Below are 27,989 nucleotides of genomic sequence, written 5' to 3' on the forward strand. Positions count from 1 at the left end.
TAATGTCAGGCCAACTGGCAAGTAGTCTCTTGTTTTCTCTCTCCCACTTTTTTGAATAGTGGTGTTTTATTTGCTATCTTGCAATCTCCTGAGATTATTCCAGAATCCAGGAAACTTTGGAAGATCATAGCCAGTGCATCCATTACCTCATTTAGGTCATTAGTTTCATTACTTTAATTTTCTCATACTTATCAGCTTTATTAGAAGTTAACCTCTATTTCTGGTATGAAACTTTGTCTCCTAGAGTGAAGACAAGCAAAAAATGTTTGATTTTGGTCTGAAAGCTCTTCACTTATTCTATGAACAGGGACCCAAAGAATGCCCATCCACCATTACTCTCCTCTGCCTAGCTGAACTTATTCTCTCACTCAACAATTTCTCCTTTAACTTGTCTCACTTCCTGCAATTAAAAGTTATGCCATGCGTACCTGTACACATGCCCGTCTTTCTGTGGAGTATGTGGAACATTCCTTGTTCTAGTCCTACTTGGGCCCTGTCCCATAACTCTTTCTCCATTACATCAATGAACAAACTAGTGCCACTCCATATTCTCTTCTGGACTTGGGAAAACTGATCATTTTTGTTTGCAATTGCCACCCCTGTTTCACCTTCACATGGTCGACCTCCAACACTTCCCTTCCCTTCCTTGATCTCTAGCTCTAGTTTGGCAATAGATTGCCACCAATTTTCATTCCATGTCCAATGACACTCACAACTACCTCAACTACAGCTCCTCACACTCCACTTCCTGTGAAAACTCCATCCCATTCTCCCGTTTCTCCATTTCTGTCATATCTGTTCCTGTGATGCCATCTTTGAAAACAGCTCTTCTGACATGTCTGTCTTGCTCCTCAGCAGAGATTCCCCACCATTGTGGTTGACAGGGCACTCAACTGTGTCCAACCCATTTCCTGCATCTCTGCCTTTGCCCCTTTCCCTTCCTCCCAGAACCATGATAGGATCTTGTACTAACTTTATTCCTTACCAGCCTCCGCATTCAAAGAATCGTCTCTAGCGTGATGCTACTTTGAAATGCATCTTCCCCTCACCATCACAGTTAGCATTCCATAGGGACCACTCCCTCCATGACACCATGGCCCACTCCTCCATCAATTGGGAAGATAAAACAAAGACTGTGCCCCTTAGTTCTAGTCTTTCCTACGAGACAAAACACCTTTCAGCATCCAATCTGTCAATATAAAGTTAATTAATTATTCCCTTCTTATATTGGTGTAATGATTTTTCAGTGTGTTAGTCACAGTTTGTAAAGAAATATGAATTAATAATACTGTGCTTTTTAGAAGTTTTCTCTCTTGATTTTCTGAATATTTTACATTGAAGGACATGTGTTGCATGAAATGACCTCCAGCTGAACAGAAGAACTTAATTTCTGAAGACAGAAAGTGACTAGCCTTACATGGAAATGGCCTACCAGACCAATTCCTAAATCATTCTGACATTCGAATACATGGCATATTAAAAATAATGAAATAGGTGAAACTGTATTCAGAGAGTATCTGCATGAATCAACATTCAAGGAAAGCTGTTAATACCAGGGGACCAGAAGATATTCAAATCATCACAGGGTAGAAACTTTTCTGCCTTATGTAAATTTGAATATTTTAATATATGTGCCTTTGTCAAAGTGACATAAGATATTGGAGGAGATGTTAAACTGAGTCCTCATCTGCCTGCTTGGTGAATTTAAAAGCTCCCATGGCATTATGTTGAAGAGCGGAGAGTTACCCCCTGGTGTCCTGGCCAATATTTATTCCTCAATCAACGTCAAAGTAACAGTTTGTCTGGTTGTGATCACAGTTCTGTTGTAGGCATTTGCTGCCCACACATTCACTCTTGTGTCCCCTTCATTGCAGTGGCTACAATTCCAAAGTATTTTGTGGACTGTAAAGTGCTTTGAGATACCATGTGGTCTTAAAATGCATGCTATTAAGAAAAAGTCTTACTTTCCTTTTAAAGCATAGATGTAAAGCAATTTAAGTATCTAAATATGAAAAATAACCTACAATATTACACTTGGAATAAACATTGTTTTCATATCTTTGTGTAGTTAGAGTCATTTTCTTGCCAGCTTCTGAGCTATTCAATTGCAATAGCACAATTACTCAAAATTAACAAGGTTGCTTTGCAGTACAGAACTTGAGCATTGCTCAACGATGAGACATGTTGCTGAAGCTTTTCATCTCATACTCATCAGGACAATTGCAAGAATGCCAAATTCCAGATGATCTCAATTGAGACTACAGGAGAAAAGGGTGCTGATTGGTTGGTAAGTTGACTCTGGTCGAGGTGTTGAGAGTGTTTGAAATTTGGCATTTTTGCATTTGTCCTGAAGGATACAAGACAAAAACATTGGCAACAAATCCCATTTTTCAGCAAAACTCAAGATGTCAAGTGTTGAAGGATGGTTAGAGTCTAATTTAAATAAAGCATTTAATTTAGATAATAAATACCACCAATTAGAGTGCTTCCTCAAATAATTGTTTCTTCAAACAGTCAGGAGTGATCAAAGGCTGCCAATAGACCTTGTCGTAATTGAAGTCATCTTACAAACTGGATCTTAACATCAGATGATCTACTTCCAGACTGAAGGATGTCATTTGAATCCTTCATGGGAAAAGCCTGAAGTCAAAATTAAGGTAAACAATTTCATGCATACATATATATTTATTTGTATGATAGCAGATCTCCCATGGTGTTGCTCACACTGTATAATAGTTTTATAAGAACAAGCATTTTATGCTGATGGTTGTATCAGAGGAACTGACTTCACAGCAGTCCAGGATTCTGGAAATGCTGCAAAAGGCACCAGCAGTATTTTGAAGAAGGTCCTAGGATCTGGAAGCACAAGAAAGAAAGATTCAAGAAACAATGTACAGTTGCATGGATCTGGGATCAATTTGAGGAGAATCCTCAGGTGTTGATAATTATAAAAAAAATGTTAAGTGGTTGTATGTAAGGGGGCACTCAATGGATATTGACTTGTGCATCTGTTTATTAGTTATACACAAAAGAATGTAAGGAGCCATTTCCACTTTTTCATGGCTATGTCCATGCCCAGGTGTCCCTGGCAAGGGAATATGTGGCATCTGTACAATGAGTCCTTCCACAACTGTGGACACCGGAGGGGCTGAAGTACATCATTGACTCCAGGAAAACTATTTTAATTTGTTATGTTTCCAATGTTGCTTTGCTTTGTTACAGTAACTTGAAAGTGCCCCTTTAAGGAGTTGTCTATTTGTTTATCTGTTTAATTGTTATTTGATTGCTCAAAAGAGTACAGAGGCACACTTTTCCCTTTAAAGGATCATTCACTTGTCTATTTGATTTTTATTCTTTTCAAATGAGTATAAACTCATTTAAATTCTACAAACCACCCACCTGTGGTGGATTGTAGAACTTGGAACTATATATTTGTGATGTCTCACTTTGTGAATAAATCTGAAGCTGAGTACAGACTGGCTTCAGGTCTCTTCCTTCACTAACAGGCAATAAAAAGTCTAAGAGTTGATGAATTTACAAGGCATGCATTAGGAGCTGAGAATTGAGGATTAGGGAGCCCTGAGAATGTAGACTATGTACTTGTAAGAACTGAGAGAGGCTCTAGGTCAGAGTTAGGCAACCTGAGCCACAGGGGCCACATGTGGCCCATCCGGGTTCTGAGTACGGCCCACAAGACATTGTGTTGCCTGTTGCCCACACGCAGGGCTGCCACATTTCACTGATTTCTGCTTGTGTCGTTTTAAATGTGCCAGCGATTCTCGAGAGAAAACTCAATTGTGCAACTGGACAACTACAGAACAGTTTTCTCATTGAAACTGACACTTTGAGAAAATATGGGAAGATTCCACACCAAACAAAGCAGATTGATTGTTGATAAAACAGAATGCAACTTGACAGAGCATGAAAAGGGAATCAAATAGAGATAACCAAATTTTGGAAACACAGTGCTACAATTTTAATGCCAAACTGATAAAATCAATCCAAAGGAACTGAGACTACCATTTCACCAGATATGACCAGGAGGAGACCTGGAAGAACTGTCAAGACTCTAGACCGTCTGAATTTATAAAGTCACAGACTTGATGGGGCAGACGGGGTAGCAAGAAATGATTGTATTGTAAAGTTATTTGGATAAGGACTGTGGGGAGGAGTGTGGTGGTGGGGAGGCATAGTACAAGTGTGTTTAGGTAGAGTGATGGATAGTGTGGGACTGGAGAATAGTAACACCCACATAGTGAAGTAGAGAGTTACATGATAGTACATTGTGTAATAGAGTCTTCAAGGAGCCAGCATAGAGACAGCGCCCATGCAGGGCTATACCTTGGAAATGTATATAATTATGGGTTTACGTTTAACTATGCAAGCCTCCAAACATCTTAGAGAGACAATAAGCGACCTTACAGCAGCACTCTGTAAACCTTGGCAGCAAGCACTAGCATCAGTAACTAAGAGCAGACAACAATGGCGACAACTACTGCAGAAATTCTTGGCTTAAATAGTATGGAAAGATTTACAACTCCAGAGCTGATAAAACAGAGTGTTCTTTGAAAATACTTAGCCAAATGTATTCTTTGCTTTCAGAGAGAGAAACTGAAGAGAAGAATCACAAGGCTGATTCCAGCAATTCAATTAAGGGAAAGAGAAGCACCATCAAGAGCAGTAAGGAGACTATGTTTCAGCTGCAGCTTAGAGCACCCATAGGTGGCAGATTGAGCATAAACTTCGCATGGACCCAGAATAGTTATCAGTGGCTCACCATGGAGAAGTAGGGACATAGAAGTATACAAAATAGCTCTGATTTTCCCAGAAGAGAGTAGCAGATATATGTAGCCTCCTGCAAGGAGAGGTTATGCATTCTCTGCTATCTGGAGAGTTTCTCACTATCAGTGTGACTGTCAATGTAAGGGATGTCCTAAATTATTATGCCTCAGTGTCCTTCTAGGCGGCAGCTGAGTGCCTGGCAACTGGCGGCCATTTCAGTCATACATACATTCTGATGACCTCAATGAGGCCCATGAGGTTGGCCTCTTGGAGTATGACCTCCCTGAGTCAGGTAATGATTGCCTATGCCAAAAAGAGCGGTAATGATTGCCTGCCCAATCAGGGAGTCTCATCTGTATAATAGTATATGGAGGAGTGTTATGACTGCTGACAATCCAGATTCTGACCTTGTACCTGAAGCACTCTTAGGTGTGGAATTGAATTTGTAAATCAAGAGAATCAAGTGAAGGATACCAACGTCTAAAGAGTTACTTCACAAGGCAGGCCAGAATATCAGAATACACATGGATGCCACCAGTCAATGTGGTAAAACAATGGGAGTGCATCATTTGTCCATCTCTGAAGTCCAGGATGCTATTGATTATGTTCATTTGGCAGTTAAAGAAGAGCTGGGACTTTCTCTGAACAAAGTTTAATTATGTCTGCACATGTTGTGTGACAATCATGTATGAATGATGCAGGTGTTTGCGCAATATCCTGTTAGCAGCCATGGTACAGTCATCCTGCATTAATCAAGCATATTGGTGCTTTACACCTAGCCTGAGACTGGCTATTAGGGGAGAAGGCATTATTCATAGAATTATAGAATCCCCACAGTGCAGAAGGAGGCTATTCGGCCCATCAAATCTGCACTGACCACAATCCCACCCAGGCCCTACTCCTGCAACCCCACATATTTACCTTGCTAATCCCCCTGACATTATGGTCAAATTATCATCACCAATCAATCTAACCTGCACATCTTTGGACTGTGGGAGGAAACCAGAACACCCGGAGGAAACCCATGCAGACACAGAGAGAATGTGCAAACTGCACACAGTCAGTGACCCAAGGCCGGAATTGAACCCAGGTCATTGGCGCTATGAGGCAGCAGTGCTAACCATTGTACCACCATGCCGGTCCGGTATCACTGAAGGAACTTATCTGACATCCTGAAACCTGAACTGGAAGAAGAGATAATGCTAGCCATGGGAAGACACGGTAACATGAGATGATGTGAGAGGATCCCACCTTTGGCTGCTGTTTCTCTTTGTGAACAGAGATGTTGCCTTCATTAAGCTCCTACCAACTTCTATGTCCTAAGCTGAATGAAAGACTGGGGTCTTAGTGTTTACCGTCTCCTCTCTTGTCTTTCAAACAGTGACGCGCAGAGCCCAATGACTTGTGCACTTTGAGCTTTTTATTCAGGAGCAATTTTTTTTTAGCCTTTCAATTGACAGTTGTTTAAATAGCTCCGCATCTCAGTGCACCAGCATTCTTCAATCACTTTTTTTAAAAAGATGCCAAATAAATTTGTTTCCATAATCTTTTTCACAACTAGATTTAAAATCACCCAGTATTATCTCAACATATTTTTATGAATTGGCTACAACTTTCCCTGTTTATCTTATTGGTGGTTTGTAAAGGACACCGAGAATTACACAATTTCCTAGACTTTAAATCTCTCCTTGTGTCTTCTGTCTTCAGAGACTTGTAGCATTTTCTATGATGAGACATTGGGCCTGATTTTACCATTGCAAATGGGCACAAAAACATGATAAAGTTGGGCGTGAGGCCATTAATGTGATCCGCACCTGCGTCCATGCAAATAGCCACTTTACCGAGGCCCGGGAATGGCTGTGATCCGATTTGCACCCGAAATGGGTGCAACGGCAATTTAAATGCATTTACATGCATTTAAATTGAATTAATGAACTGCCTGCCCAACTTTATTAGCATTTCCCCCTTCACCATCATATTTGCTTGTCCAGATTGGGCACAAAACAGACATGATCACCAAAAAGTTTATTTTGGGTGCTCCAGCTACTGAAGAGATAATTTCAGAGCTTCCAACAGCTCTCTGACTTAGATTGGTGGTGGTGGAGGGGGAGAGGTGGGTCAGATCATTCTCTGGTGAGGGAGGAGGGAGGCCCTATCGTTGCCTGGTGGGGTGGGGAGAGAGGAGGAGGGTCAGATGTGTGTGCGGTGGGGGGAGGGAGGTCGGGGGGGGGGGGGTGTGGCATGGATGAGGGAGGCCAGATTGTTGTCTGGGGAGTGGGGGGGAGGCAGGAAGGAGGCAGGTAAGATGTATCCCTGGTGTGGGTGTTTGAAGGGAAGGCCTGATTGCTCACTGGTTGGGGGTAGGGGGGCGGGCAGGCCAGGTGGATCCCTGGTGTGGGGGGTGGGAAGCCTGATTGCTCACTGGTGGGGAGGGCAGGGGGGGTCCGCTGCCACTCTGCGGGTGATCATTGTGGGGGACAGGGGCGGGGGATCGCAATCGGTCTGGGTATTGGGGGGGGTGGGTGGGTGGATAAGAGAGACAGTTATGTTGTAGGGATGGAGCAACGTCTATGGGGACCATCATTCCCGGGCTGCTTTATCCACTTCTTGCAGCCCAGGAACAATGACACAGCGGCGTGATTTTCAAATGTTTTTCCTAAGTGCACTTGTACAGTTCAGAGCTCCGATCATTTCGGGTGGGCTAAGCCCCGCCCACAGCGCAATTCAGAGTGTGCATGGCGCCTGAAAGCAGATTTCCAACTCAGATCTGAATTGCTTCCAGATTCAGCACTTAGAATGAAAATGGTAAATTCAGGCCCATTAATTAATTCTCTGATGGGGATATCACATCCAAGAACTGTAACACATCGACAGAGACATAATGCACCAAGAATGATGGTTAGCACAGAAACAGCCAGAACGCAGAGCTGGGCTGAAAAGTGGCAGATGGAGTTTAACCCTGATAAGTGTGAGGTGATTCATTTTGGCAGGACAAACTTGAATGCGGATTACAGGGTCAATGGCAGGGTTCTGAGGAATGTGGAGGAACAGAGAGATCTTGGGGTTCCTATCCGCAGATCTCTGAAGGTTGCCACTCAAGTGGATAGAGCCATGAAGAAGGCTTATAGTGTGTTAGCATTTATTAACAAGGCGTTTGAGTTTAAGAGCCGAGGGGTTATGCTGCAACTATACCGGACGTTCAGTTCTGGTCACCTCACTATCAGGATGTGGAAGTATTGGAGAGAGTGCAGAGGAGATTTACCAGGATGCTGCCTGGTTTGGAGGGTAAGTCTTATGAGGAAAGGATGAGGGAGCTGGGGCTTTTCTCTTTGGAGTGGAGGAGGATGAGAGGTGACTTAAAAGAGGTTTATAAGATGATGAGAGGGATTGATAGAGTGGACGTGCAGAGACTATTTCCTCGGGTGGATGTAGCTGTTACTAGGGGGCATAATTATAAGGTTCATGGTGGGAGATATAGGAGGGATGTCTGAGGTAGATTCTTCACTCAGAGAGTGGCTGGGGTGTGGAATAGACTGCCTGCTGAGATAGTGGAGTCGGACACTTTAGGAACTTTCAAGTGGTAATTGGATAGGCACATGGAGCACTCCAGAATTATAGGGAGGGGATAGCTTGATCTTAGGATTGGACTTAGCTCGGCACAACATTGAGGGCCAAAGGGCCTGTACTGTGCTGTAATGTTCTATGTTTCTATGTTTCTAACTCAAATAAAACTCAACATGGAATTGTTATTGTTTAAAAATAACAGGTCAATTTCAAGGTTGCAATCTAGAATTTATTGTCACTTGAGTATAGCATCATTTGAGCCCCTTAATTGGAGTAATTCTTGGAAATGACTCCAGTCTTATTTTCTATTTAGGAAGATTAGTGGGACATTTTGTCCAGATGATTCGTGGTGTGGTGTAGTTACTCTCAGCTAGTTTTATTTGACACCAATGGAAATACTTAGCTATTAGAGTACTGATTGTTCTTTGCAACCTTAAATGTTCTTATTGTCTAAAAAATGCTTACAGAAAATTTCTTGCACTCAGTAGGTTCAAAATTGGTGTCAGCACAAGAAAGTGTTATTCTTTTTTGTTTTCAATACATTTAAAATGATGCATCCAGAAATAAAAAAAGTCTGCTGAGTTAATTATATATCCACGACCCACCTCTTGTCTGCATTTGGTAATGTATAGCTGTTTCCCAAAGCAAGTGAGAAAGGAACTCATGCTGAAGGTAGGAATAACAAAAATATATTTGTGATCCAAGTGCCCAAGAGTAGCTGTCACCCTGTATAGTGTGTGAACATGAAGCACACAGATAATTCTTGGGAGTAATATCCAGCCTTGTCTGTTGCATATGGTATTCCTGGCCACAGTGAAGAGTGCCCTGGTAAAACATGAATGTGGATGCATTTGGAGAATAGATGTACAGTTGCCAATGGGATGTCTTTTGTTCCTCCAGAAAGCTACACTGGAGTGCCATCAGTGATTTGTAAGAATGCAATGTTAAGTTGTTAAAAGTGTAATTATACTTGGATTGGCAACCTCGAGTAGCCTAGCCAATTTTTGCTTATGCTTCTACCTAGCGCAGGTTACAGGTAAGAAGAGAGTGTTGATTTTTTTCTTTCATCATTACCTGATCCGTAGCAATAATTTCTGCTGTTTCAAAAGTTCTTCTATTCTCTCATGCAAAACTAGCTGAAGGAAAAATCTTGTAATAATGCTGGTCTTCCTCTGTATCTCACCGCTGTCATTTAACGTATTCTTGGCGATACCAATACTCTGGTAAGTGACCCACATGCTGGGTATTTCTGCCAACACTTGTGATTTTATATGGAAATGCTAATGATTGATTTAAATGAATTCACCTGACATTATAGAATAAGATCAGCACCACGTGTTAGATGTGCATGGTCTTCCCAATGAATACATCTATACTAGGATCATATTATGAGTCCTGATCTGGTCAATGGAACAGTCTGTTTTCTACAGTAAAAGTAAAGGAACATAAGGTGACTTTCTAATTATTTTCCTTTGTTGTCACAGTGTGCATGCAATTCAGGGTCACAGGTGCCATGTATTCTGTTCTTTGCACCTCCTGATCCATGGACCTTGTTTTTAATACACCAGTGAGGTGGGTGAGAGAAGATTAACCCAATGCCTGCTCTCTCACCAGTATCATTTTAAATTAAGATGTACATTTGCCTAATGCTCTATCTCGCATTTTTGATGAGTTGCATAGATAGAAATGTTTATTTGTTAAGGGGGAAGGGGTGCGTGATGTACAGAAATAGTGTCTGCGATTCTCCCATTGCAACTCGCAACTTTTCTGTCAGGTCACGGTGGGAGACCCGCGTCTGTTGCATTGGACAGGGATTTGTACATGCGCTGGGAATGCATGCCCATCTCCCAGAGCCGGCCTGACCACGCTAGAAACCGGCGGGAAAGCAGGTAAGTCATTTAAATCTTTTCTGCATGTATTTTAATGATGTATATTTCTTAATTATTGGGACCATTGAATCTCCCATCCTGCCAGGAGTACTTCATTCCAGTGGGGTTCAGTCTAGCTTCCCATATTCGGAGAACTAATGGGAGACCCCGCTGGAATGAAGGGGGGGGGCAATCGGGGCTGCTGAGGGGGGCGGGTGGCAGAGGGGTGGTGCCCTCTGTGCATGGGCATCCTGGCAGTTCCAGCCTGTGCCCCATGGCACTGCCCAAGGGACAAAGTGCTCATGCCCAGGCGTATTTTGGCACTGTCCAGTGGGCATCTGGCAGTGTCAAGGGGGCAGGGCCAATTGTGGGTGGGGCTGAGGTACAATTGGTGGCGGTGGGGGTTTCCGCTGCTATTCTGCATTGGGATCGGTCAGGGATGGAGGGAAGGCAGCAATTGGGGCGGGCTGGGGTCGGGTAGTCTACCGGGTGGAGGTGGGGCTGCCTCTGGGGGGGGTCTCTGGCCCTGGGGTGGGGTCAGCAAGGGGGGTCTGCTGGGGGGCTAGGGATCGCCACTGCCGGGGGGTGGGGTGGGGCCTGGGCATCGGGACGGGGGAGGGTCAGAGCTGGCTCGGGAATTGTTGTGGGGGCCACAATTGGGCCATGGTGGGGGGGGGCAGCACCGGAGGGGCAGCACTGTGGGGGTCCCGGGCTGGCCAGCGATTGAGCTGGCCAGCAAAAGGGAGGTTGACGGTTTGGGACCACTGCGCATGCACAGATCTCCAGAACTGTCAAACTCCAGTGCATATAGGCCCCCACCCTCCTAGGTTTTTAATGATATTCACAACTGGGACCCCTTCAGTGCACAGAATGTGGAGATTCAGGTGAATTTCAACTGAACTGTCAGAACAGTCGGGATTTAGAACATGTGGATTTAGAACAGTTTTCCTGCCAATTCAGCACTTTTGGGAGAACCTGCCCCCCCAACCCCCCTCCCCAGTGACTCACATTCAAAATAAGAATACAAGAACTAGGAGCAGGCTGTTCGGCCCCTCAAACCTGTTTCACCATTCAATAAGGTAATGGCTGGCCTGCTCTTGTAACTAAAGCACTTACGTGGTTAAACAAGTTTGGTTCTTGGTCAATGGTAATCTCCAGGATGTTGACAGTGGTGAATTCAGTGATAGTAATGCCATTGAATTTAAGAGGAGATGGTCGGATTTTCTTTTGTCAGTGATGTTCATTACCTGGCACACGTATCACACAGATGTTACTTGGACTTGTCTGCCCAAGCCTTTCTGTCATCCAGATCTTGCTGCATATGCTTCAGTATCTGAGGAGTCATAAAGGTTGTTGAACATTGTGCAATCATCAGCAAACACCCTTACAGCAGTGGGATGCTTATTGATGAAGCATCTGAAGATGGTTGGGGAATGTAGCAATGTCCTGCCAATGAGATGATTGACCTCCAACAACCAAACCATCTTCCTTTGTGTTAGGTGTGACTCCAACCAGTGGAGATTCCATCCCCCAATTCCCAGTGGCTCCAGTTTTGCTCTTTGATGCCATACTCAGTCTTATGCTGGCTTAATGTCAGGAGCAGTCACTCTCCCCTCATCTCTTGAGTTCAGTTCTTGTTCTTGTTAGGATTAAGTCTGTAATGAAATCAGGAGCTGAGTGGCCCAAGCAGAACTCAAACTGAGTGTCAGTGAGCAGATTACTGCTGAGTAAGTGCTGCTTGATAGCACTGTGAACAACCTCTTCCATTACTTTGCTAGTGATTGAGAAGGGACAGATGGGGCATTAATGGACTTGGCGTTGTCCTGTTTTTAGAAAGGAAATATCAAGGCAGTTTTCCACATTGCTGGGTAGATGTCAGTGTTGTAGCTGTACTGGAACAGGTTGGCTAAGGGCACAGCTAGTTCTGGAACAGAAGACTTCAGTACTATTGCCAGAATGTTGTCAGGTTGTCAGGACTCATAGCTTTTCTTGATATCGCATGGAGTGAATTGAATTGGCTGAATGCTGGTATCTATGATTCTGGAGGCTGAGATGGATCTAATTGTCTATAAACGTCTGTGTGGAGTTTGCACATTGCCCTCCTGTCTGTGTGGGTTTCCTCTGGGTCCTCCAGTTTCCTCCCACAGTCCAAAGATGTGCGGGTTAGGTTGATTGGCCATGCTAAAATTGCCCCGTAGTGTCCTGAGATGTGTAGGTTAGAGGGATTAATGGGTAAAATGTGTGGGGATATGGGGGTAGGGCCTGGGTGGGATTGTGGTCGGTGCGGGCTTGATGGGCCGGATGGCCTCTTTCTGTATTGTAGGGTTTCTGTGATTCTGTGACAATCACGACACAGCTATATTGCCTCGGCTTTTCTCTTTCAGTTTCTAAATCTCCCTTCACCTGACCACTTCTCTCCAGATTTTTTTAGTTTAAAGCCCTTAAACAGCCTTAATTATACGATGTACCAGGACACTGATCCCAGTATGTCAATCCTGACATACATTTGTTCTCAGTCTTGATTTTAAAATTCTTATCCTTGTTTATCCTCTATGGCCTCATCCTTATCCCTGTAATCACCTTCAATCCTACAATCCTCAAATATATCTATGCCCATCTAATTCCAACTTTAAAGATCTCAGGTTTTAATTGCTCCACCATCGGTGACTGTGCCTTAATTTGCTTATATGCGAAGCTCTGGAATTCCCTCCCGACACTCCTCCACCTTGTTTTCCTCTTTTAAGACACATTTTAAAATTTACCTCTTTGACCAAGCTTTTGGTCATTTGGTTTAGTATTTCCTGAGGTGGCATGGGCCATATTTTGTTTTACATTGCTCCATGAAACACATTGGGATTATACAAGAATAAAATGTAACATGCTATCAGCTGTATAGGTTGTTTCTGCCATTGTGAAGTGAATCAGAAAATGTAGTCTGTTCAGTGAATTGCTGTACCTGGAATGCACTGCTTGAAAAGGCAGCAAAAACAGAGTCAAAACTAACTTTTAAAAGGGAATTGTGTAAAATCTTGAATGGGAAAAAATGTTTGGTTGTGGGAAAAGAGCAGGGAAGTGAGGCTGCTCTGTACTGTATCATTCGATGAGACATAATTGGCTCTGATCATGTCAGCTCTACTGCACAAATGAGAAGACTAGTGCCAGTTTCTATAGCAACCTGAGAGCTTGTCAGTATTTCATAGAATACTGATGGTTTGTTATTACAGGTAGTGTTATTCTGCAGCTTGCAAACATTCCACTCATTATAATGGAAGGTTGAATATTGTTCTGTCTGTCTGGGTTGTAGTAAACCCAGCTGTGTCTTTTACTAATGATTGCAGATTTCAAATATAAGTCTCAAGAGACAATGGGTGGAATTTTAATGTGCTTGACCCACTTGTAGTGTAGGTGGGACAGCAGTGTATCAGGAACCCGGTTAGTGGAGTGAGCTTTGTTGTGCCTGTTTAACTAGACCACAGCTAGAAATGACCCTGGTAGAGGTCAGAATGGCTCATTGTTGGTCCCTCGCTGAGGAGATAGCAACAAAAGGATGGAATAATCCCACCCCGTACAAGCACACACCCACACACCGCACACAAACATAGAATTGGGGTCGACCCTCCAGTAATAACCGTCCTGACTACTGCAGAAGAGGCGGCCATGGAAGGCAGCAGACTTGCAGAGTGCCTGACTATTGGCAGTGGAGAAATGGGGATCCCTCAGACACTTGGCGATGGAATTAGATATCGTGCTGTTACTTGGCACAAAGCAATCATTCATAAAGATTTGCAGTCACCACGAACTGGAATGTGAGCATCTGCACAGTATTGACTTTCAATCCTTTTCTCACATCAGTTCCAGTTTATGTCCTTCATTTCCCACTAGTCGACCAAGTATGATATAGGAGGAGGCTGAAGAACCTTGGTGTTTGTGACACAGTCTGAGGAACACATTACTTGCACACTTGCCACCAGCAGAGATGCACACACCTCAGTGTGTTCTCAATTGGAGTTAACTGGGTTGTCACAAGGTTAATCCCACATCATGTGAGCAGCTGCTGGAGACAGAGAAAGCTTTGGAGAGCAGTGCATTTGGACACCAAACTGCTCAGCTGGATGTGGATATTGAGTTGAGTGGGGGTGATTAATCCACTAAAAGCACAGTTCTGGAGCTGCAGTGGGATATGTGCCAGCATTTCTAAAAGGACTGCAGACCCTTGGAGAGGTATTGGCAGAGTCTGCATCTACCATGAGTGCCTTGATGTTACTGGCCTTTGCTCAGATGTTCATGAAAGGAATGGCATAGAGAATTAGATGCATAAGCAACCAAGTGCATATTTGCCCTCACCAATAACTTACACACTATAAAGAGGATGAAAGAAAGCCTGCCTTGGCTGTTCAGGACCTCATTTGTGTGCAACAATGAGCTCTCCAGCTCTTGGCTAACATGGAAATGTAGCCTGGCCTAGAGGGGTCATGGGTCATGCCCTCTCCTCATTGACTCAAATGAATTTCTCTCAGCTTAAGAAACCTCTGCATAAGCCGTTAAAGCCAGACTGCTGGATGAAACTTGTATTTAATGGTCTCTTAACGAATTCAAATCCACCATCTCCATGGGGGCTTCCCATGTGTCTGTTAAAGGTTGAAGTGTGCACAATCATGTTGGGTGCACTTGCTTGCTTATGCATCTAATTCTCTACATCACTCCTTTCATGAACATCAGAACGAAAACTAGTAACATCAAAGCACTCATGGTAGATGCAGACTCTGCCAATGCCTCTCCAAGGGTCATGTTGGCTTCCAACATGCTGCCATCTTTTGTTAATCCCAGACCATACCCATCCCCTCCCCCACTCTTTGCATGTGATAATTCTGGTCAAAGTGTCACTGTGTTACACAAGTTCAGACAAAATACTTATAGGAGATTATTTTTAAATTGAAAGAAATCAGTAAACTGACAGAAACGCTGTGACCTGAATTTTAGGGTCAGCAGTGAACAAATGACACCCAAAAGTCATTGTGCATATATTTGCCTACAGCACAGTGCCCTCCAAATGATAACTGGTATGTGTGAACAGAGCATGCAACTCTATCTTTATAACCAATTACGATTGAAAAACCCCAAAACAAGACTTGGGACAAGCAGGATGGAAGGACCCATGGTTTTGTCAGAATGGCAGGATCCCTAATGGCGCAGGGCAGCATTGCAAGAATTCATGTAGATCTGTGGGTCTTCCCATGTCAACACAGGAGTGCTACAGGAACCACAACGACTTCCAGTCAATAAATCTACAGATCATATTTGACCATGTTAAGACCTTCAGCTCGGTGGAAGCCCCTATCCTGGCAGTAGACATGATTCCATCAGTTCTCTGGTCATCCTGAAAGAGGAAAGTGGGTTTGTTCTCCACAATGCTGTTGCCAATTCCCGTGATGGCACCTTCACAATCTAGCAATGTTTTTGAAGGCAGATTGCAGGACTGAGAAGCTGCAGACTGCTCTGAGAACCTGCATGCTCCTTTTGAGTCCTGAGAACTGCAGCAAAGTTAACAACAGTCTGAGCCTACGTGGGAGCAAGCCGGGCTTTAATGGCATTAAAAATAAATCTCATAACTTCAGCCTGAGCTTCAGTGACAGCACTGAAATGTTGGGTGGCTTTAGTTGTGCTGCAACAGGGAGTCAGGCTATAACAATACATTCCATCGTGGTCAGGTCTACTGGTGCAATCATGAAATTGGCCACTACTTCTACAGTGCAAAGAATGGATGAAATCCTTTGTCACATCATTTCACTGTGACCCTTCACAGTGCCTGCCAATACACAAAGAAGCTCAGTGTGCAGGCTCATCAACCTTCTGCTGTATGCTGGCCCATTGAAATCCTCATCTGAGTTCCCCAAGACACAACTAGTGGTTACCCCAGCTCTCTGGGGAACAGGCACAGAAACTAACCTTGCCTCCAACCTGGCTACAGCCCATTGCTGCCTGATGTCTCCTAAATTAACTGCGAAGCTACTAGCAGTACCAATATCTGAGTTGGTGTCTTGAATTGTGAGATCAAATGAAGTGTTTCCTCATTCGTGACCTGGGCTTAACTCTCTCTTTCACCTGGCTGTGTTGAGGCTTGCTAAGCAGCAGATTCTGAATATCAGAAAGCATAAAAGCAGACGGGAGATTTAGGATAGGGGAGGGACATTAGGGATTAAAGCAGGAGGTTCTGGCCACACAACTGCAGCTTTAAATTAACGGCAGCGCTCAGGATGAGGATGGCAAGGGAATTGAAAAAGGGGAATAAGGCTGTAGCTCCTCGTTATCCTCAGTTCTGTCAGCTACAGTAGATACTATGCATTTTATTGCTGCTAGTCTCATAACGTGGATCACCATCATCTCAACTGGGGTGAGTGGATGTAGTCATGGCATACCCCTGCTGGTCTTCTGTTGCTTCCCCTTGTAATGTGCCTCCTTCTCTGAAAATCTGTCATGATGGCTGCTTGATCAAATAGATTGTTAACACTCCAATTATCAAGGGAAAGATACCGGAAGACCAACCTTATGCCAACAAGTAGTTAATGCCTTTCACATAGCTGGAAACTGCGAAAATTCCCAAGGAAAATGTACTAAAACAAAAAAGCTAGGCTGACGTGGCCTAGACCATTTAGTTTGAGCAATATAATGTTCTCCATTTACTTATAGAGGTTTCATAATGCATTGCCAAATAGATTTATTGACAGAAATGAAAATGAATCATCACATAAAGAACATCTTATTCTGGTAAACAGTAGGTTGTTCCATTCCCAGGTTTATAAATGGAGAAGTGCAATTAAAGAGTTGGTGACACAATGATGTCAACATTTAACAGCTTATTAAAAAATATAATATCACTGTGCAAGTTCTCATAGTTCACACTGTCACAGGTGTAACAGCTGCTACAGCAGGAACTTCCTGGCAGTCAATATATCACCTCTATATTGAAAATTGACTTGGTGCTCAAAAATAGATGAAAAACGGAAAAAGCTTTTGCCTGAATAAATGACGTTTCTGTATGGATTACACAATTCACAAAATATGGGATAAAGCTTCCAAACCTCAATATTATTCCCAGCTATTTGTCCAGTTTACCAGTTTAAAAGTATTTAACAACTTTTAGGTTTTGGACAAATAAAGTGGAAGAATTCAGGAAAGATGAATGGATCTTCAAAGAGTAAATATAAAATAACGTCCAATGACGTAAGAACATAAGAAATAGGAGCAGGAGTAGGCCATCTAGCCCTTCGAGCCTGCCCCGCCATTCAATAAGATCATGGCTGATCTGAAGTGGATCAGTTCCACTTTCCCACTTTCTCCCCGTAACCCTTAATTCCTTTGTCTGTCAAAAACCTATCTACCCGTGACTTAAATATATTTAGCGAGGTAGCCTCCACCACCATGACATATTACAGAAAACAAGGGGGTATACTGGCCCATATGAAAAAGGGAAAAAAGCCATCTTACAGACATTTGGTTATTATTTCCTTGCTGTAATGAGGTGAATACTGCACTTTCAAAGGTGCTGCCATTTTATAGTTAGGACAAGAAGCAAAGGCTGCTCAGGTAAATGTGAAATATCCTGGGCTATTCAAAGAAAAGCAGAGCAGTTCTCTCCCCATATCCTGGCAAATATTTAACCCTTGAGCAAAAGCACCAAAACTTGAATATTTCTTTATTTATCATATTGCTTTATCTGATTCCTTACTGTTTTCCCATTTGGCTTCTATATTTGCTCTCACTAGCCAGTAGTGATTGTAGCTCCAAAGCATTGTGTAGATTGGAAATCACTTAGGGATGTCCTGAGATTATGAAAGGCACTGTATCAATGAAAGCTGTTTATTTGCTTACTTAAAACAAGTTCCTTTGCCCCTGTATGATCAGTGAGTAAAGTGATATTTGGAACATTTTGGGGTTGATTTTGACTTTGTGCACTTGTGTGAAATGAGTAACAATGAACTGTTGACCTGTTCATTATTTCTGTTCACCTGTTCATCCCACTGGCAAAGTATTATCATGTAGTTCATACTTCAACAGAAATTTCTAAGAACAATAGTAAGTCTCATTTACACTAGAACTGATTAAAACGTGTATTATAGAGACAAAGCGGAGACAGTATTTTCTGAATAATGAGGATACATTACTAAAGAGGAAGAGATTTATAGTATTTTGTGAACATATGAAAATAATAGATAGGAAATGACAATTCAACCTGTCTCACCCCATTATACCGCCTTATTAAACACAATATATACAATTCGCCAGCCAACCAGAGCTATTGAATCCCCTGGGAAAGACCAACAAACAAGAAAGGGGAAACATATAGGGAAACAGCCTTTAAATGTTCTGTCTAATCCCATTAGATGATCAGACTAGTCCACGAGAGGATATTGTTCTTGATTTAAATTAATTTCTGGGTTCCCCAGTGTTGTATTTGTTTGGGGAGCTGGGAGAAGTGCTAATTTCACCTGGACAATTGGGTTGGGAGCTATCTGACATTAATGATTTAAAAACTGAGGGTGGATCTGCCAGTTTTATCCTGAAAATTACGCTGAAAGAAGCTCCAGTCCACCAACCTCCACTCCCTTGCAGTTGGATGCCTCCCTACCTGACAACCTGACACCCCCAACCACACCCCATCACCACCACCACCACCCCCACCACCACCACACCCCGCCCCCCTCACCCCCCTCGCCCCCCTCGCCCCCCTCCCAGCATCAACACATACCTGAACTTCCACTCCAGCCTCCAGTTCTGGTTCGACCATGCTCCCCGCTACTCTATCCCCAACTCCATTCAACTACCCTCCTGCTTTGACCCTCTCTTCCAGTCCAAACCCCTCTCCTGGTCAAAACACTCACACTCTGGGACTATCCCCATTCCTCCCTCGCTCACCCTCTCCTGTTCTCAATTTTCCATTCTTTTCTTTTGTTCATGCTTCACAATGTTCAATCCTACGCCTTACAGTATACTGCAGTTACAATTGAAAATCACACTGGTGATAAGAACTCGTATTTTACACATCTGTACATGATGGGAAATTCTCGTATGCGTAGCATGTTTCAGAAAAGTGTACTAAGTTCTGAAGCTTACAGTAGTGCCATTAGTTTCCAGCTGGCTGTGTTGTAAATTTGTATATTAATTTTTTTTACATTTTATTTCCAGATATCTGTGAAACAATGCCAATTAGCCATGAAGAGACTGACCTTACAGAGAATCAGCAAGGATTTCTGCTTTGACAGAATTGTTGAATTTTCGTGAGCACAATGGCAAAAGCCTCAAAAATCGACTTTGCTTCTGCAGCAATGTTGGCTCATATGTGACATGATGTAACATAAAAGGAACATCAACATGGCTTCAAAGGTCTCATGTTTATATATTTTGACAGTTGTTTGCTGGGCGAGTGCTCTTTGGTACTTGAGTGCAACTCGTCCCTCATCTTCCTATGTTGGGCACAGTTCATTTGGCCATGTTACAGGTGAGAGAAAGAATTTCAGCTTTACTAACATCCGAACTCGGTCACTGAATCCACATAATTTCAATTATCTTATCAATGAGCCTAACAAATGCGAGCAGCTTAGCCCATTCTTAGTGATTCTTGTCAGCACAACACACAAAGAGTTTGATGCACGGCAGGCCATAAGGGAAACATGGGGAGATGAAAACAATTTCAAAGGAATACAGGTGATCACTTTGTTTCTGCTCGGAAGAAACACAGACAATGTTTTGAATGAAATGGTGGAACAGGAGAGCCAAATTTTTCATGACATAATCGTGGAGGACTTTCTAGATTCCTACCATAACCTTACACTGAAAACTTTAATGGGAGTGAAGTGGATAGCCAACTTTTGTTCAAAGGCAAAGTATGTAATGAAAACTGACAGTGATATTTTTGTTAATATGGACAATCTGATTTATAAATTACTCAAACCAAACACAAAGCCCCGGCGAAGATATTTTACCGGCTATGTCATTAATGGGGGGCCTATAAGGGACATTCGCAGCAAGTGGTATATGCCCAGAGATTTATACCCTGACAACAATTACCCACCATTCTGTTCAGGCACAGGGTATGTATTTTCTACAGATGTGGCTGAAGCTATTTACAAAACATCTCTTCATACTAGAATGCTGCACCTTGAAGATGTCTATGTTGGACTATGCCTGCGGAAGCTTGGTATCCATCCCTTTCAGAATAGTGGTTTCAATCATTGGAAGGTTTCATACAGTCTGTGCCGGTATCGTCGACTAATTACTGTGCACCAGATATCTCCCGAGGAAATGCAGAGGATCTGGAACGAGATGTCAAGCAAGAAACATCTTCGATGCTAAATATACTAAAATAATATATAAATGATTTACAAATACTTCTATTGCCACTCAGTCTCCAATCAATGATCTGTGTCAATTCACTATGAAAGGCTGTGAACATGTTTATACAGCAGAAGACTAGCTTAAACTGCTCATTATGGCACCCACTGTCACAGGTATAAATATTGAATAGTTTAACCTAACAGTTAATGACTACAATTACTATCGTAGACAGTAATTAATTGAAATGCTCTTGTTTGTAGGACTGTATATTTTGAGTAAAATATAAGTTAGGTGTGTGTTTTAGTTCATTTAAAATTGATTGTGTATTGACATACAAGTATCAAGGGATTAACAGTACTATTGCTAAAAGTGATATTTATTATACATTTATTGCTTGTATAATTGTGTTACTTGCTTAAGAGGAATGTGCAAGCGCCAAGATTTTCAACTTAAATTTGCCTTTTGGTAATTAAGCATTTCATATAAATTAGATCAAATAAGTGAAACACAGACCAGAAAAAATGGATAAAAGATGAATTTACTTTAGGATTACAGAACTCAAATAAAGTGACACTGGTTAAACCATCCAGTACAGTGTGACTTGCTTAGCCTGCATAATATTTATTTCATTCATTATGTATAGAAATTACTACTTTTCTTTAAAAAAGGCCGCATCTGGTTACCTTGAATGCATCACTTTACCTGCCCTACAGCAGGTATAGGATGTAGTTCTGCTAAAATATGTCCGAATCTAATTTGATGAAGGTAAATGAAAATTTGTATTTTAATACATTTGCTTTTCGTGACATATTTAATTATTGTGAACAGTGTGAAAACAAGTGTCTTTAAGTGTGGATTGGGTAACAGATAATTGGGTAATATTAATAGTTATATTGTATGTATGTATATAAATATTGAGCGCACTAATTTTGTCCAACATTAAAACTGTGCTGACAACGTATTTATGGTATAGATGAGAATTCAGACATGTGCAACCATGTATTTGGTCTGTCGTGTCAAATTGAGGACAGTTTGAATGATTCAGAGTTAAAATTAAACTTACTAATTGACATCCAAATACATGAGAGACACTTATGTATTTGTGCATACTAAAGCGAGAGAGATTTGAGTAGTTTACCATTATGATATCACTATTGTCTCCTCTGTCAAGCTGTCTAATAAAAAACTGGAAAGTGCAGATTTTAATGTTTTAGTAAATAATTCAGTAAACATTTCAGGAAATAAAAAGTGTTCAGAGTAAGGTATGGTTGAATTGTGATTTTGAGGTAGAGTGCATCTTTTTGCTAAGTGAACTATATTAGATTCAAATGCAAAAACTGGAGTTGAATAAATGTAGAACTAACTGAGCGCCGGTTGCTGTAAAATGGTGTTGTAACTTTTTAGAACACTGTAAGCCTACAATCAGTACGCATTCTCTCAAATGTAAGATAGAGTTGTTATTGTTTTTCACTGTTTTAAAAGAGAAACAAACTGAAAATGTCCACTGAATGCTTTATTTTGTGTTAATTTTTAAAAATCGCTAAAGTTGATTTGGCTGCAAGTGGTGCACTTAATACCTAAAATTTAGGTTGTATAGATTAAATTCTCTGATGATGTAATTACCTATTTTAATTCTATTTTTTAACTGCCAACACGAATCAACTTCTGGAGGAGTGAGCATGCACAATTTAAAATTAAAGTTTTATTGGAGAGTTTTGACGTTATGGAATTTGACGTATCGTTAGACGTATCATTACCACTTATAAATCTGTTGCAAGTTCACTTGCTGCTGAATGCACAAGTCCTAACTTTTTCTGGTGTATTGAATGGACAGCTAATGCCTAAGAACCCCAACATCATAGAATGTAGTGTATTCAGTAACTAAAGTGAGAATCTATTGTACCACAGTCTGTGGGGGAGCAAAGTAACTCTGACAGCAAGTCCCAGAAGTACATGTGTACTTCAGAAGTTGCTGTCTGATTTATTCCGTGATAACAATGATCATAGATAGCCTCACCATTCTTACAAAATAGAATGAATATTTAATCTTTAATAGGGCATTGTGATTGATTATGGTGTAACATGTTCAGAAAGGGTGCAAAAAAATCAATAAGGATCATTCGGTGCCTTGCATTATGAGAAAATGTTTGTAAATTGTAACATGCTTTAACTGGCCAAATGATGATTGAGGAAATCATTGTCCAGCTTCATTCTTAAAATGCTAAAAGGGTAATGCAGGCATAAGTGGATAATTATCTGTAAAACGCTGACCTAAAACATAAACTGACAAATCCATAGCAAGATGAGATACTAGATTTGTTTTTCTGTACAAAGTAGCTGATTATATACATTGCTGCAATGGTTTAAATTAAATGTCAATGAGTATCAAGTTAACCCTTAGTGCCTTTTGTTCTACAACCTGTCTTGACGGTGTTCACCTCGTTGGAGCTGTTAAGATCATTTATTGAGTTGGGGGAGTTGATTTTGCAATGCAAAAAAAATCATGTCCTAGAAATCTAACAAAGCAATCTTCATTTTTCAAGCAAAGAAGTAGGAGCTGCTGGGCCCAATATAATTTACTTATTTAATTCACAGACGTAATTCTGTTTAAGGTTTGGTTCGCAACTGACCACAGCACGCACCATTCATACTAAGGCCTGCAGTTTTCTCAGAATAAACAACCCAGAGGCTCCTAAAGGATTACTGGAGGCTACCACCTAAAAGACAAGTTTGAAGCTTTGCTTGTATCTAAACGAGTTGGATGAGTGTTACACATGGTTCTATACATAAACCGCAGGCTATTGCTAGGTGTGCATCTCCTACCCCTGCCATACAATTACCCCTCCCAAAACTAATCTTAATGCCCTTTGCCTGCATCCCAGCTAGCTGATTTCACTACTCTGCCCTCTCCATGGCCACAACTGCCTCTGAAACCAAGAGAGGCAATATTACTAGGCACTGGTAGTATGGAGGTCGAGGAGATCAATTTGTCCTGATCCTACTATCAGCACTCTTTAGGCATGAGTGCTATACCCAGATCACACTTTGACACAACTTATGGGTTTCATGAACTTGCATAATTCATATGATGAGGCAAAACCTTAATATTCTGTGGCTAAGCTTGCTGAGAAAACAGTCTCTCTCACTTAACAGCTAATTTGGGATTGCAGTTTAGGAATGGGGGGAAGATCTTTAGGGACGAAGAGGGCACTCAAGAATAACTCTTAAAAGTCCAATAATAATGTTAAGATAGTGTAACAAAAAACAACTTTGTCCCAAAGAACAACCAAATAATGGTAAAAGTTGTCAATCAGAAGTAAAGATTTTAAAATTTCCCAGTTTAAGTATTTTGAGTGTGCTATTTCATTGCCTTAATACTGCAGTTATGAATTTACCACTTTTGACTTACTTTGGAGAAAAGATTTTTTTAGTGTAGAATAGGCCCATTAAACCTGATTTGGTACTCATATCACACAAGACCCATCTATTCTCATTTTGTTTCCTTGCTTGTTCTCTGCACCTTTAGCTGGGGTATGTCAGTGAAAAAATATGCACCAGATGCTCATCCTTTTCTTAGCTGAAGAAGATATTCATTTTGCTCTGCATTTACTTGTAATATTGGCTTACAAATAATCTACAGTACAGAAGCTGTATTCTATGATTCACCTCCAAATTATCCCTTTCCATCTGCCCTTAACCCTTTATATCCCTTTCCCTTATCTATGCACCAGGCCTCCCCTTAAATGAATGAATGTTCCAACCAAATCCTGAGACATGAGTTCTACAGTCCCAGTTGTACAAAGAAATTTCTACTAATTTCTTTTTGATCTGTTAGTGACTGGCCATAATCTTTTAGTCTTCTCTAGACTCGGGACAAGAGAATTGTGGGCATCTTTGTTCAAAAAAGGTTGTAAGGCTAAGCCCAGTAATTACAGAGCAGGCAGTTTAGCTTCGGTGGTTGAGAAGGTTCTGGAAATAATTATTCAGGGTAGAATTAGTAGCCACATGGAAAAATGTGGATTGATTGGGAAGAGCCAACTTGGATTTCTAAAGGGACATTCCCTGTGGAAATAACTAGCTGAAATCTTTGAAGATGTAACAGAAAAGGTTGATGGGGGTAATGCTGTTGATGTGATAGACATAGACTTTCAGAAGGCATTCAATACAGTCCCACATAACAGACTTGTGAGGAAAGTTATAGCCCAGGGAACAAAAGGGACCGTGGCAACATAGATAAAAAATTGGCTAGGTAATAGGAAACAGAAAGTATGTTTGATGATTATTCTTCAAGCTGGAGGAAGGTTTGTAGTTTCCCCAGGGGTCAATACTGGGACTCTTTTCCTGATATATATTAATGACCTAGACCTTGGTGTACAGGAGATAATTTAAAAGTTTGCAGATAGCACAAAACTTGGACATAGACAAGGTGGTGGAGTGCAGATGAAGTTCAGTGTGGAGAAGTGTGAGGTGATACATTTTGGTAGGAAGAACAAGGTGAGACAATATGAAATAAGGGGTACAATTCTTAAGGGGACACGAGCAGAGGGATCTGGGTGTTTATGTACATTGAAGGTAGCAGGACATGTGGAGAGAGTAGTTAATAAAGCACATAGCATCCTGGACTATATTAATAGGGGCATAAGGTACAGGAGCAAGGAGGTTATGCTGGACTTATACAAGACACTTGGCTGACCTCAGCTGGAGTATTGTGTACAGTTCTGGGTGCAAGAGGAAGGGTGTCAACACATTGGAGAGAGTGCAGAAGAGGTCTACAAGAATGGTTCCAGGGTTGAGCACTTAACAGGGTTAAGAGGATACGTTGATGTTCGGACTGTTCTCCTTGGAAAGAAGGCTAAGAGGAAATTTGATAGACATGTTTAATATCATGAGGGGGCTGGACAGAATAGATGGGGAGAAACTGTCCTGCACATAAAAGGATTGCAAAGGATGCAGCACAGATTGACTGTGATTTACAAAAGAAGCAAATGTGACATGAGAAAAAACTTTTCCACACAAGAAGGATCTGGAATGCATTGCCTGGAGGTGTAGTGGAGGCAGATTCAATCAAGGCATTCAAGAGGGCATCAGATGATTATCTGAATAGAAACAATGTGCAGGGATATAGGGAAAAGGCAGGGGAATGGCACCAAGTCACAATGCTCGTTTGGAGAACCAGTGTGGATAAATGGGCTGAATGGCCTCCTTCTGTATGTTAACAATTCTGTGACCTTATATTTATGCACCTTTTGTTTTGGGGTCACCCACAATTGGAAACGGAATCACACTGAGCACGCTATTAAACCCATTCATAATTTAAAAGAGGTGTATCTGGTGTCCTCTTAGTCACCCAGAAAGACCTTCAGCTTGCTCAATGTTCCTAATTATTCCACCATCTAGAATCTAATAGCACCCTTACAAGTATTTCCTGGCCTACCTACAGTGACTCAGTATACTTTGTGATATGCAATTAAGAGCTGAGCACAATATGATATATACAGTCTGAAACTCTACATAAATTTAATATTACTTCCTGCTTCTGCAATCTAACCCTCTAGAATTGAACCTTGGTACTTTGTTTTCACTCCTTATGGCATATCAATTTTCTAATTTTAGCAATTTATGTATCTTAATGCACAGATCCCTTTTCTGCTCTGCTGCATATAGTTTCTTACCTGATTCAACCAAATAAACCATCCCACACAACTCTCTGAATTTAATTTGTCATTTATCCACCCACTCTTCGAGTTAATTTATATGCCTTCCTGTATTTTAACTGGGTGTTAAGAGTATTGCTTTCTTTTCCAGATGTAAAAGCATCCCACTTCAATTAACAGAAGAATCGAGACAAGCTGCAGTTAGTTAATCCACTGAACCCACACCTGTGAATTAAGATTTCCCCACAAAAAAATTAATCTGCGCTCGTCTATTTGGCATGGTCTGGAGCACAGTTGCCCCACACTTAGTCATGTTTTAGGAAGGTGGTGAGTTGCACACTGGTCCTGGGAGGGGCAGAGCCTAAACACACCTGTGAGCCCAACTGCAAAGCGAGAGGTTGTCGTTTTGACAGTTTCACAGTGCACTGGGTCAGCCTCCCCCCACCGACATTGGGACAGCCCCCCATCAGTGACATGTTTCTCCAAACCCTCCCTAACATAGAACGTAGCACTGGGACCCTCCCAATGGCTCCACCTTCAAGACCCCTGACATACCTTCATTCATGCTTTACCGCTTCATGCCCTACCCCTTAATGACTCCCCCCCCCCGCCATAGCCTACCCCTGTATAGCTCCCCTGTTATATCCCTCACTTACGCCCCTCCCCTTGTCACTGCCCCTGGCACACTGGCAGTGCCCAGCTGACCCATTCAGGATGCCAGGTGGACACTGCCAGATGGCCACTGCCTAGCCATGTCACTGAGCAGCCAGGGGCTTAACTGACCTCCGAGCCCCCCGGCATAGCAATCACACCTGGTCTTTGCCAGCGACCAGTCGTCATTCTCATCAGGCTCACACCCAAGGGTCGGAAGATCCCGGGAGCTGGGAGAATCCGGCATCGAACAGGCATTTAAATGCTACTTTAATTATGCTAATCTGCCTTGCGCTGGTTCTGGTTTCCTCTGTTAAAAAGGGGCGGGGATGATCATAAACCATTTGGTGTCGGGAGACTCATTTTTAGGCCTGCATGCTATTTTCCGGAATTGGCTCGATCTGCGTCATGCCCAGCCAAGGTGGAAAATCACCCCCATAGCCTAGACATGACTGAGTAGTGGTGGTGTGCGAGTGCTGAATATGTTCTTTATTAAATTCCTCTCTGAGCCATTTTAGCAAAGGTTTTAACCAATTTAAAATAAAATAGAGAAGCATTGCAATGACAATTGTGGCAAGAGAAATTTGATATCAGCACATCAAGGGGTTACTTGCAGTAACATCCATACTCATCAGGTCTGACTCACAATTCTGAGGAAACAATTTGCTACATGAGAAATGATTGCCCTATTCTCCATCCAAATCAAGTAACAGCTATTATGCATAAATGTTTAGGAACTTTTGTAATAGTGTTGCATATCAAATGAAGTACAAATGAAATACTATGCTATGGGTAATGTCACTTCAAAGAGCCAAATCTTTATATGTTTATATACCAATTTGCAAGCAGTTTTGTAAAATGAGTGAGAATACACTATGGAATGCCAGTTACAGTGAAGTTGACAGCTGCATTTATTTTCTGTGCAACCAGTATTTTTCAATCTTTTGCTTTTGATGTGACAGGTTTTGCCTGCAATGTATATTAGTCAAGTCTACTGACTTTTTTAAAAACAGTTATATATGTGTTGCTTGTAATCAAAGAACACAATTAAATGAAGTATTTGTTTATTACTGGTTTCCCTTTGGATCAGGGTGTTTTTAGTTGCACGTCATACAACATTACAGGGATGGAGAGAGGT

The 27,989-nt window shown here is 41.8% G+C and overlaps 1 protein-coding gene across 7 annotated transcripts in view; it reads left to right on the forward strand.

The window, feature by feature from the left end:
• The window catches only part of b3galt1b (UDP-Gal:betaGlcNAc beta 1,3-galactosyltransferase, polypeptide 1b), a 99,972-nt gene extending 72,051 nt beyond the window's left edge, over positions 1–27,921 (forward strand). For 5 of the 7 annotated variants that reach the window (XM_080199205.1, XM_080199207.1, XM_080199203.1 and 2 more), the window contains 2 exons: positions 2,515–2,657; positions 19,398–27,921. In XM_080199205.1, coding sequence (XP_080055331.1) covers positions 19,584–20,564 — 981 coding nt within the window. In that variant the 5' untranslated portion in view covers positions 2,515–2,657; positions 19,398–19,583 and the 3' untranslated portion in view covers positions 20,565–27,921. Of the gene's footprint in view, positions 1–2,514; positions 2,658–4,602; positions 4,681–9,442; positions 9,570–10,120; positions 10,236–19,397 lie in introns of those variants that run through there. The other 2 variants (XM_080199206.1, XM_080199208.1) reach the window with 2 other exon arrangements.
• The last annotated feature ends 68 nt before the right edge of the window (positions 27,922–27,989 follow it).

Source organism: Carcharhinus amblyrhynchos, chromosome 11 (genome assembly GCF_965287045.1).
Source record: "Carcharhinus amblyrhynchos chromosome 11, sCarAmb.v2.hapA, whole genome shotgun sequence".
Classification (NCBI taxonomy): Eukaryota; Metazoa; Chordata; class Chondrichthyes; order Carcharhiniformes; family Carcharhinidae; genus Carcharhinus; species Carcharhinus amblyrhynchos.